This window comes from Alosa pseudoharengus, unplaced genomic scaffold (assembly GCF_046254945.1).
Source record: "Alosa pseudoharengus isolate Yale_2024_CS ecotype anadromous, Long Island Sound unplaced genomic scaffold, YU_APseudo_1.1 YU_APseudo_1.1_scf_21, whole genome shotgun sequence".
Classification (NCBI taxonomy): Eukaryota; Metazoa; Chordata; class Actinopteri; order Clupeiformes; family Clupeidae; genus Alosa; species Alosa pseudoharengus.
Genome location: NW_027468674.1, coordinates 5629055 through 5641679, shown reverse-complemented (window position 1 = coordinate 5641679; position 12625 = coordinate 5629055). Strand labels below are relative to the sequence as shown.

The following is a 12625-nucleotide window of genomic DNA, read 5'->3' as shown; positions in this document are numbered from 1 at the left end:
GACACTGGAGATAAACTCTGACAATTCAAATTCTCTTCCCCCACTTTTTACCTGTATAAGGAAGCTGACAAGCAGGTCTCTACTGGTGGTCTCTCTTAACCTGTAAAAGGTAGCTAAGAGGATGGACTCTAAATGTGATAACTATCTCTTTACCTGTAAAAGGTAGCTTTCCTGAATTTCCCCTTGGGGATCAATAAAGTATTTATCTATCTATCTATCTATCTACAGGTGATAACTATCTCTTTACCTGTAAAAGGTGGCTATGAGGCTAGCCTCTATGATAACTATCTCTTTACATGTAAAAGGTAGCTTAGAGGCTGGTCTCTACAGGTGATGTCTCTCTCTTTACCTGTAAAAGGTAGCTTAGATATTGGCCTCTCTCTTTACCTGTAAAAGGTAGCTTAGAGATTGGCCTCTACAGGTGAAGTCTCTCTCTTTACCTGTAAAAGGTATCTTAGAGGTTGGCCTATACAGGTGATGTCTCTCTCTTTACCTGTAAAAGGTAGCTTAGAGGTTGGCCTCTACAGGTGATGTCTCTCTTCCACATTCCATCCTTCAGGTCAGGGTTCAGCCTGATGAACTCTGCAGGGGTCAGCCACCTCTCATCTGTACGGATGCACTTTCCTGTACTTCCTGAAAAGGTCAAAGGTCACCAGGGGTCACTCTCAGGTCACTCAACACAGCTCTCAGTCATGGCTAAAGGGAAAGTTATCCATCTCACAGTACAGAGTGTACATACTCTTACAAACACTCTCTCTCTCTCACCCACACCCACACACACCCACACACTCACCTGACGCAAAGCGGTCCTTCTGCAGTCTTCCGGTGACAGGCCCACACTGGACAGGCAGAACGCTTCCTTCAAACAGGGAGAGAAGGGCACTTACAGGTGCAGCTATTTCACTCCATACACACACACACACACACACACACACACACACACACATTAAGCAAACTCTCTCTCACACACACACACACACACACAAATACTCAGCAATTTCATACACACATACATACTATTATGTAGGTTACTAATTACAATTTATTATTGTTAGTATGCCCCTGTCCTACCTAGCGAGTGTGAACGTGTGCTGTACTGTGATACTAACTAACTAGCGAGTATGAACTCACGTCTGCACTACTAACTACCTAGCGAGTATGAACTCACGTCTGCACTACTAACTAACTAGCGAGTGTGAACGTGTGCTGTACTGTGATACTAACTAACTAGCGAGTGTGAATGTGTGCTGTAGTGTGATACTAACTACCTAGCGAGTGTGAATGTGTGCTGTACTGTGATACTAACTACCTAGCGAGTGTGAATGTGTGCTGTAGTGTGATACTAACTACCTAGCGAGTGTGAACTCACGTCTGCACTACTAACTAACTAGCGAGTGTGAATGTGTGCTGTAGTGTGATACTAACTACCTAGCGAGTGTGAACTCACGTCTGCACTACTAACTACCTAGCGAGTGTGAACTCACGTCTGCACTACTAACTACCTAGCGAGTGTGAACGTGTGCTGTAGTGTGAACTCACTTCTGATGGAGTTCTCTGGGCTGGAGGGAAACAGGGCTCTCCTCATCTGCAGCAGAGATCACAATAGAGTTCAGTAAGTAGTAGATATGAGTAGAGTAGAGTAGAGTAGAGTAGAAATGAGTAGAGATGAGTAGAGTAGAGTAGAGATGAGTAGAGTAGAGTAGAGATGAGTAGAGTAGAGATGAGTAGAGATGAGTAGAGTAGAGTAGAGTAGAGTAGAGATGAGTAGAGTAGAGTAGAGTATAGATGAGCAGAGTAGAGATGAGTAGAGTAGAGATGAGTAGAGTAGAGATGAGTAGAGTAGAGTAGAGTAGAGTAGAGATGAGTAGAGTAGAGTAGAGATGAGTAGAGTAGAGTAGAGATGAGTAGAGTAGAGATGAGTAGAGTAGAGATGAGTAGAGTAGAAATGAGTAGAGTAGATATGAGTATAGTAAATATGAGTAGAGTAGAGATGAGTAGAGTAGAGCAGCGCAGAGTAGAGTAGGCTAGTAGCTAGTAGGCTAGTCACATTTAATTTAATTTAGTATGGATGAAGTCCTAGTCACAGCACCTCAAAAAGACTAAAATGCTTGTTTAGTAAACCACCACAACTCATAACAACAACAACATCATCAACAACAACAATTTCACTACTATCACTGGTGTGTGTGTGTGTGTGTGTGTGTGTGTGCGTGTGTGTGTGTGTGTGTGCTACCTTCTTCTTCACGTGTGTGGGGTCTGTGTTAGTAAACTGCTGCATGCAAGTACCATCCTGAGTGAAAGCCAGAGCACATGATCAGCGTCCAGCGTGTGTATCTCACACTTACAAATGTAGCACTGTTACAACACCAGAATACACACACACACACACACACACACACTTACACCATAGCACGGTTACACCATAGCACTGTTACAACACTAAAATACACACTTACACACACTTACACCATAGCACTGTTACAACACCAGAATACACACTTACACACACTTACACACGTAGCACTAAACAACATCAGAATGCACACATACACACATAGTACTATTCTAACACCAGAAGTCACATGTATTGTAACTGTAGCAGTGCCTTCATCATTGTGAATTGTTACCAGGGCAATACCTGATGTTACCCTGGTAACGCCAGAACTAGGTGATAGGTTACCTGTCCTCTGTCAGCTGATCTCCTTTTAGCTGATGAAGACGTTAAGTGATTTTCCTGCAAGAACACAAGTAAAATAAAAAGTAATAAAATAACTGAAAACAAATAAATATAAATGCAACTCTGCTCCACCCACCTTTCTGTGTCTGTTAACAGTAAAGAGCACATGACAAAATGAAATAGTGATGCAGACAGGCTTCTCCAGATACGTAACGTAAGAGTTCTGCTCGCAGAGTGTAAAAATGGTTTTAGAAGACTGATCTAATTATTTTTAAAATGATGTGCCGTTACCACAACAGCAGTGTAGCCAGTTCCATTGATGATAGTGGAAGTTAATCATTACCACAACAGCGGTGTAGCCAGTTTCATTGATGATAGTGGAAGTTAATCATTACCACAACAGCGGTGTAGCTGGTTTCATTGACGATAGTGGAAGCTAATTATTACCACAACAGCGGTGTAGCCAGTTTGCTACACTCTGGGTGCATGTTCCTGAGCCCCCATGTTCATGCCCCCAGAGTGTAGCATTATGTTAAAAATTGCTGAACAGGTGAAATAAAAGCTGTTGTTTTAGTAAATTAATTTAAGTATTAATTTAAGCTGTTGCTAAATTAATTTAAACTGTTGTTTTAGTAAATTTTAGAAATATTTTAATTAAAATTTGGCTTATGGAGGATGTCGGAGGAATTAACATACAACTACACACACACACACACACACACACACACACACACACACACACACACACACACACACACACACACACACACACACACACACAGACACAGACACAGACACAAAGACACACACACACACACACACACACACACACACACACACACACTAGTTTCCAGTCACCTGAATCAGCTTCTGCAGTGGTGTGTTTCGGCAGCGGATGCTGGTCTTCCAGTTCTTGCTCCTCTCCTTACCTCCCAGCTTCTCAAACTCGCCTGGTGTGTACCACCTATCCTCGTGAAAAATGCACCTCACTCCTGCAAAGCAACAATGAAGCTAAAAAGGTAGCCAATCCGTTGATTGGCGATCAACAGGGTCATGTTCCTGCATCATATTAACAGTACATGTCACTTTTTTCAGAAGCGACTTGCAGAGAGCTAAAGTTACATAGTGCAACACAAGGTGTTGTGTTCTGGACATGCAGTGGCAATGCCAGAGGCGCCGAAATGTGTTGGACGCCATTAGTGCACTCAGGGCTAAAGGAGAATCCTGACCATCCTTTCACATAGATCTCTGTTTCTGGAGGTCACCGAGTACTGTCAGTACAAAAAAAAAAAAAAAAAAAAACTACGAATCAGGTGCTACTTAGCTCGAGTTGCTGCAGCCAACAGCTAGAGTAGCCAGGCAGCTACAGTGCTACACCTTGGGGGCATAACCATAATAAATCATAATCATGCCCTCAAGAGTGCAGACTTCAGCTGCTTGTCCTGACCCCCGCCGCCCATACGGAGAGTAATGGCAGTAATTCTCCTTTAGGTCTGTAGTCAGTACTGAGATACAAGTAACAAAACTCCTGACCCCGCTAGAGAGGATGCCTCACCTTTGGCTAATTTGACCCCGCTAGAGAGGATCCCTCACCTTTGGCTAGTTTGACCCCACTAGAGAGGATGCCTCACCTTTGGCTAGTTTGACCCCGCTAGAGAGGATGCCTCACCTTTGGCTAGTTTGTCTCTGTATAGAGTCCCCTCTTTGTTCCCGCAGGTGACGGGCAGCTGGGTCTTAAACATGGGCCAGTTCCAGATGTCCTCTCCACCCCCCTTGATCAGAGGAGAGCCTGGACAACACAGCAGGGAGTGAGAGGACGGAAAGACAGGAGGGACACACAGAGCAGCTCGGAGAGCTGAAACAGAGGTCAGGGCATTTGAATGCTAATACTCGTTTTCATACACTTTAAGTCCTCCTTACACTGACAGACTTTGGAAAGATTTGCAAAGATTTGGAAAAGATTTTTGAAAGACTACAGTCTCAGACCCTCTCACATCTAAAGACAAGTAAAAGAGTTTTAAGTCACAGACTATGATTTTGCAATGACTGGGGATCTTGCAGGGTCACTATTTACAAGACTGCAACTAGATTCTTTTAAATTATTACCCATCGTGCAATAGATATCAACAGGAACTGAAATGATAGCCTACTAAATTCAAAGCCATATTTTCGTGTTTCTGCAACTGTTTCATGCGTGACATCCCTAACCGATATAGAGTTTTTCTGTCACGTGGAAGAGCCGACTAAATATGTATAAGAAATGACAAATATTATAAGAATAACAAATAATCATATAGGCTACAGCTGTCGCCTACTTTGCCCCTTCCTGTTTGGTGTTGAAGAGAGGTCACTATTGGTTTTTATAGTTCACGTCAGTATTTGCATGAGCCACGACTAGAAAGACTTGCGATAATATCAAACATGTTTAATATTGTCGTAACGGCAAAACTAGAAAAGGACTGACTCCGACTGACTTAAAACCGCTAAGATTGGCACCTTACACTAAACGATCTAGTTGACGGGAGCGCGCCGCGATTCCAGTACAACTCCCATGATTTCTGTCCGACTTTGGAAATTTAGTCGCCGACTGTGAAAACAGACCAAAATCGTACAATGTAAGGCCGCCATTAGTCACATTATATCCTATACCAAAGATTTCCAACTGGTGGTGATCTAGGGACCTAGCCTGGCCACGCCCACCTAGATCTACTTTCAGGGAGATACTAGTCTGGAGCACCATAATTCACTAACGTTTCCATCAGACTCCAAAAAGATCAGGCCAATCAGCAACAAGAGGGGATCGAAACACACACACGAAAGCCACCGTTTATGAGAAAGACACTTAACCCTGAGTTGCTCTGGGGAGAATGGCCCTTGTAATAATTGACACAGGTGAGTCGCTTTGGATAAAAAGAATGAATGAATGAATGAATGAATGAATCTAAGTATGAGAAATGTAGACTTACCGTAAATGGGTTTCTGAAGCTTCCTCTTCTTCACACTGGTTTTGACTTGAGAAGTCCCTGCTTGATCTTGCTCCTCCTCTTCCTCTCTTTCGCTCGTGCTCCCTTTGCTCTTCTGTCTGCTCCTCTTCTTCACCTTCCTCTCTTTCATGTCTTCATTCTTTCCCTCTGCGTCCTTCACCTTGCTCGTGCTGTCCATCTCCGGATGACTTTCATTGAATGAGAAGGACCCTGCATTTGATACAGGAAATTACATCGGGGAGACTTATCAAAGCCTGTTCCCATAGGCCACCAGGCAAGTGACGCAGTGCAATGCTTTGAGCAGAGTTTTTGGCGGGTGTTTCTATTTTCTTTATTTTAATTATTCTATTTTATTTCTGGCTCCACCAAAAACAATGTACACATAGTCTATCCCCGGCTTCTAGCGTTGTGCCCTTGAGCAAGACACTTAACCCACAGTGGCCTTTGTAATATAACTGAAATAATATATCAGTTGCATTGGATAAAAGTGTCTGCTTAATGAATGTATGTAACTGTAAACACACACACACGCACGCACGCACTCACACACACACACACACACACACACACACACACACACACACTTATACACTAGAGATGCACCGATATGGAATTTTAGGGCCGATAACGATAACCGATAGTTATTGGTTTGTTGTGGCCGATACCGATACGATAACCGATAATATTACTCTTGAAAAAAAATTGTGAAAAGTGATTTGGGGAAAGCATTTAATAAGCATAATTGTATTGCTGTAATTTTATCTACCACCAAATGATGGACAGAACTCATAATAGTCCTCAATAGTGCGGCAGTCAACAACATAACAGTAGCCTAGCCCTACCGTATGTGTGGCTCCTTTAAGTGAACCTGACGTCAGTGAATTGTGAGTGAGTGGCTAGAGAGTATGAATCGTTTTAATTTAGGACTAAACGCTCATAAACGGCTCAGCTGGGAATAAGCTACAGTATAGTGACCAAATCAGAGTTTGTGAGGGAAACTTAGGTTTAGTTTCAACTGCGGGTAACTGAATAAAGCTGCAACTCCTCAGACTGTATCTTATGTCCGTCTACTCTGTTGCGCACAACCTGCTGCAGCAGAAATGAAAGGGGTTAGCCCCGAAGGTTTTAATAACTTATTATGATGACCTGTCTGGAACTGAAGCAGGAATGGTTAGCATATTTCTAGGTAGTAATACAAAACCCAAGCTAACGTAAATCAAATATAATACTAAAACACAACTTAGAACTAGGCCTACTTATGTACTCGTCCCACTAACGAGTTTGCTTATTTGTTTCCCCGACCAGTGCGGTAAAGTGCAAACACACCAGCACAAGACGGCTCTAGATAGGGCTGAGCTCCGGAAATGGCGGATCATTCACGAGACGATTTTGAAATGCACAGATTCCCAAATGAACGCATATCCACAGATTATATTGAGGAAAAAGTATAGCCAACCAAGCTCAAGTAGGTCAGTGTAGCCAGACGGACCTTACGTAGGCCTAAATTAGGACTTTAAAAAATATCGGCGCAAATTATCGACCAGAATTCTGTTATCGGACCGATAATAATATTTTCATTTATCGGCCAATAATATATCGGCCGCCGATATATCATGCATCCCTAATATACACACACACACATCATCCATGAGGCTGTTCCTCAGCAGTCTGTGAGTGGGGTACACATACATGCGCGCGCGTGTGCACACACACACACACACACACACACACACACACACACACACACACAGACACACACCATCCATGAGGCTGTTCCTCAGCAGTCTGAGACTGCACGCGTGCGCACACACACACACACACACACACTGACACACGCACACACACACACACGCACGCACACACACACACACATGCGCACACACACACCATCCATGAGGCTGTTCCGCAGCAGTCTGAGAGTGGGGTACAGCTGCATGATGTGGTCTGTAAACACACTCCGCCAGAAGGTCTCCACACACTCCGGCTGATTGGTCTCCAGACTGTCCAGCACCTCATACACTCCCTTCTTCTTCTGCTCCTTGGTCTTCATCCTGACCACTCTCTGGTGGAGAGAGAGAGAAAGAGAGAGAGAGAGAGAGAGAGAGAGAGACAGAGAGAGAGAGAGAAAGAAGAGAGAGACAGAGAGAGAGAAAGAGAGACAGAGAGAGAGAGAGAAAGAGAGAAAGAGAAGGAGAGAGAGAAAGAGAGAGACAGAGAGAGAGAGAGAAAGAGAGAGACTAATTACTACTCTAATGCTTTGGCAATATTGTATGTTCAGTCATGCCAATAAAGCTTTTTGAATTGAGAGAGAGACAAGGAGGGAGAGAGACATAGAGACAGGGAGAGAGAGAGAGAGATAGGAGTACTAGGTTGCATAGATTAATGTAATTTATTGAATGCAAATGAATACTTTGTAAATTGCACGTTGGCCTTTTTGATAACAATCTTAGGCTAATGTGCTTACATTACATCAAGGGAGCTATATGGTGTGCGGATCACTCTCTTTCTACTTTTGGAGTTATACTTTCTGATCCAGCATCCATCCAAAATTGTGGAAAAGGGGTGTGCGCCGTGGTCACACGTCTACTATAATGTGATAAACTAAAAAACGAGTCTGTTGAACAAATAACTACTTGATAAACCTGTACTTAACATAGCCTGACATATTAAATTAAATATTATTGTTTTTGTATTTGTGTGTCACTTTGGACAAAGGCGTCAGCCAAATTCCATAACCATATTGTGTCGCCCTATGAGCCGACCATGCACCTATGGCAGGAAAATAAAATAAAATATGTCACACAACAAAGTCTGTAGCCCTACTTACCTGATAGAGCTTCTCCGACACAAGGTCGTGGTCCCGCAACTGAGTGAGGAAGGTGTGTGGTTGATCCATGCACGACATCTCCGTCTTCTTAAGGCGAAAGAAGAGCAGCAACTGCTCCTGCGTTAGGAAATTCAGCGGGTCCATTGGCGCGCGGAGAGTGACAACCATTCACTTCAGAACAGCAACATGTCTTTTCGTATTCAATCGTATTCGTGTTAATGCCAAGACTTTGAGCAGCTCAAAACTTGGTCAGACATGGGCCTAGATTATATAAACTAATCATGACAAATTCGTAAAATCAGAACCATCGAAATTACAACCAGCCTTAAAACAACAGCAGAGATCCGAATGTAATGTGCTCTGATGTGGGATCTGAATCTGATCAGACATAGCATTCTGTCCATGTCCGTTCTACCTGTCAAGCACATCGACAAGCGGAGTCTATCGAACTCTATGCTTACCTCTACACCAAATTCTCTGATGGTATGACGTTTTGTATATTATTTTCCTAAAGCACAAATGTCCCGCCTGTGTCGTCATGTAGTCCACATCTAAACACGGAAGTTATGTTGCAGCTTATGACGTTTGGAAAACGAAAGTTAGAAAGAGCGTTTTCACAGAAATGATCCAGATCCGGTCCTGCGAGGGGCGCAGCGCAGCAGCTTTTAGGCTACTGTCAGCCTTGTTGTTATCCTGCATCAGCGTGCCTCCTCAGCATTATTCGTCAACAAATGCATTTCAGAGAGCTTTCCCAAACAAAACAATTAAATGGCCGCTTTTAAACTATGCAGGATTGTAGGCTAATATTCTGGACATGAAAAAGCTGTATTGCACAGCATTTTGGAGAGAAGCAATATTTTGGACATGAAACAGCACTGCACTGCATTTTACCTCAGAAACACTGTGTGTGCAACAGCTGCAGTTTTGTAAGGGTTTCGGCTGTGATAACTATGCCTGTATCAGAGCCGAAAACAAATTGTTTTTCTTTAAGAAATTAATATAGTATAGTATTTCTTATAAGGAATGGTCCCCTTCTTTCAATACCTACCAAGACATGTGACCTAGTGATTCCAAACCAATGCAGAATAGTTATCCTTATGGGACTAATCAGACACACTTCAAATTAATATGATTTAAAATATTCATATAAAATATAGTGTGCATACAGTGGCTATAAGAAGAGGTGTGTCTGATGAGTCCGATATAGAATAACTATTCTGCATTGGTTTGGAGTCACTAGGTCACATGACTGGGAGGTATTGAAAAAAAGGAGACTGTTCCTTATAGGAAATAATTTATTTTCTGCATTATTTTCTAATGTATTTTCTTTTCTTTTTCTTAATATATGAATTATGGAATTAAATTCAGGTAGCTACAGTAGGCTAATGTCCTTAAATACAGTAAGAGTTTATCAGGCTCTTTAGATTGGTCTGTATCAGAGGAGGCTTCTATAAGACTACAGGTGAAGCAGTGCTTCACAAAAAAAAGTAAAAAACAAAACACAAAAAAAATCTTACAATATTCCCAATTTTACTACCCTGGAAATCCAGAGTTCTCGCGAGAGCACAATTTGAATTGTGCCCGCAAGATACTCTGGCAACGAGCAATGATCCAAATTTCTTCTCAGTGTTGCCAATTTAGCGACTTTGTCGCTAGATTTAGCGACTTTTGGCCGTCTCTGGCGACTGAAAAGTGTATCTAGCGACTGACAACAAATCTGGCGACTTTTTTGCGTGTCTGGCGACTTTTGTTTTCTCTTTGCGTTATCCTTCGGCTTGCCCAGGCTGACTGCAGCAGCAGCTCAAAGCGTGAGAAAAATCTTCTCGCAAAGATGGCAAACTCTGTTTCGTTGTTGAAACGTCAGAAAATCTCCCCTCTCTTGCCTGTTTTGTTAGTGAATTACATCGCGAATTTGCCCAAAGCGTTGCCCCATGATTATAAAAGGAATGACTGGCATATATAGTACCTATCAGCCCATTTTATTACAGGGAAGTAGATGTTCTATAGATCTAAGCTCATGGAAGGTGCAGCAACTTCGGGTGAAATTACAACAAGAGAGTCAACGAGACGAGAGCAATGACATGATGACAGGGAAACAGGGACACGCTTGCCAGCATCGTTCAACAATTGAACAAAGGATGCAGCCTAGGCTACAACTTAATTCACAAGCAAGCAGATAGTTAATCAAACATACATGTTAGAAAAATCTAGCATTCGTTTAGGCTATGTAGGCCTAGCTTCAATGTTGTCAATGCAAGTTGATGCAGGACTGTCGGCTGAGTTAAAAAAAAAAAAAATTATCGGTCTGTCCGAGTGACATTTAAGCCTATATTATATAGGCTATCCTAAATATATCCAAAATATAGCAATTGCCGGTAGGGTACATTCATTGTGTGTAGGCTACCCTATCACATTATAATCAGACTTCAAGCAGTGCAAAGCAGATGCAGCAGTGAATAGGTTGGAAATGACTTCTTTTCAGCCACCTGATGCTAGTGTAGTCTCTAGATGATAGGCTACAGGAAGTAAAGTGTAGCCTATCAATACATATACAAATATATTAAATATATTTAAACTAGGCTCTTAAAGTTGCCTATATGAGTAGGCTAGGAGAAAACAGGAGTAAAAGGGAATTAAAGGGCAATCACTGTTTTTTTCTTTGGGGGGGGGGGGGGGTACGACGTGCTGACGTAATTAATATGCAAATTAGCGCGTGACGTCATCTAGCGACTTTTAACGACTTTTGGAGTTGGCTTTAGCTACTTTTCATTCGAAATAGTTTCTCGAGCGAGAGGAACCAATCAAATCGGTGTAGGCGGGACAAAGGCGAGCTACACTGATGACGACAGTGCTGCGACGTCCGGAATCATCTAGAAAACATTGCAAGATGGCTACCGATGAACACCAGTGGGTTGAAACGGTGTTGAAATGGCAGCTACAATAAAGGATTTAGATTTGGGTTTTCAACTAAAAGAGGAGCAGAAAATCGCCCTCAAATCGTTCCTTTGCAAGAACTGGATACGTCACACCGTGAATTGTTGTGATTGGTCGTACTGGCGCCTTAATGCAGGGGCTTACCTGGGCTTCAGCCCAGGGGCCTCGACCAATGAGGGGCCTCCTAATAATAATAATGATAATCAATAATAATAAACGGCGTGTCCGTATTCGCGGCGTCATTAGCCTACTCTGGAGCTAGCCTAAATAATAGAGCACATCTTACTGCTCTACAATTACATCCGGCCCCGTTGTCTTCTCCAATTCTAGAGTGTAACAAAATGTAACAAAACGTAATAAATCCTAATGGGTGTAGAGGAGCTAGAGGAGAGGCTAAAACTGACTGACAAACTTATCATACAAACTCTGGAGATAACGTGGGTAGGATTGAAGCAACGATAAACGAATGACGTGGATTCCTGTAACTGTCCATGAAAACAGAAGGCATATCAGGTAAATATTGTAGCAAATAGCCTGGAAATGAAACGGCTTTAAAAACATGTATTTCACTTGTCTCATTGGAGTGAACGCAGAACATGGGCTGTGGCGCAAATAAATGAATTAGTGATCTGCATCTCCGTTCACCAACAGCTAAGTTTGTGCTAACCCATTCGCACATATAATAGTGTAGCGTCGGCGCATAAAGACTGTGTTAGCGTTCTCCAGCGAAAGGCATGCTGGGACACGAGGGTGAACAATCGGGGGGTTTATGTCATTATTCTCCTAAGTTAGAAGTGTAAAGTTAGTGTCTTTATCGTAACCTGTTTCCCTTTTTAGTTATCCCTCATGTGTGTTCCTTTTGGTGTGGGGGGCTGCGACCTCCCCTGTATGTGTAGTGTGTGTGCGTGCTTGACCTGCCCTGTTTGCATTGTGTTCTGTGTCTTGGTCTCGTTCGTGAGCCAATAAAGCTGCCATTGAACATCGTTGGTGTCGTGTGCATTAAACGTTACAATAGTCTATGTTATGTTTTCTCCATTGTTAACGTGAGATATGTCTCCATGTAGTGTAGTGATAATGCATAAGGTAGCCATGTTCACGTCACATGAGCCAGCTTGTTCTGTAGGCTAAAAGTATTTCTGTCCCTCCCAAACTGCAAACTGCGTTAAACTGGTGTGTTAGACAGAATTTAAAAAAAACTCCTGG

General features: G+C 42.6%; 2 protein-coding genes across 7 annotated transcripts in view; both read right to left on the bottom strand.

Moving 5' to 3' along the window:
* Positions 1-9039, bottom strand: part of LOC143137498 (uncharacterized) — a 22573-nt gene extending 13534 nt beyond the window's left edge. For 2 of the 6 annotated variants that reach the window (XM_076297732.1, XM_076297736.1), the window contains exons 1-10: positions 8489-9039; positions 7549-7723; positions 5644-5871; positions 4347-4532; positions 3536-3669; positions 2681-2734; positions 2234-2290; positions 1540-1585; positions 794-859; positions 494-633 (exon numbers count right to left, since the gene is read on the bottom strand). In XM_076297732.1, coding sequence (XP_076153847.1) covers positions 494-633; positions 794-859; positions 1540-1585; positions 2234-2290; positions 2681-2734; positions 3536-3669; positions 4347-4532; positions 5644-5871; positions 7549-7723; positions 8489-8656 — 1254 coding nt within the window. In that variant the 5' untranslated portion in view covers positions 8657-9039. Of the gene's footprint in view, positions 1-493; positions 634-793; positions 860-1539; positions 1586-2233; positions 2291-2680; positions 2735-3535; positions 3670-4346; positions 4533-5643; positions 5872-7420; positions 7447-7548; positions 7724-8488 lie in introns of those variants that run through there. The other 4 variants (XM_076297735.1, XM_076297734.1, XM_076297733.1 and 1 more) reach the window with 4 other exon arrangements.
* LOC143138692 (NACHT, LRR and PYD domains-containing protein 3-like) overlaps positions 1-12625 on the bottom strand; it is a 139438-nt gene that overhangs the window by 84198 nt on the left and 42615 nt on the right. The gene's annotated exons all lie outside the window — the stretch shown is intronic.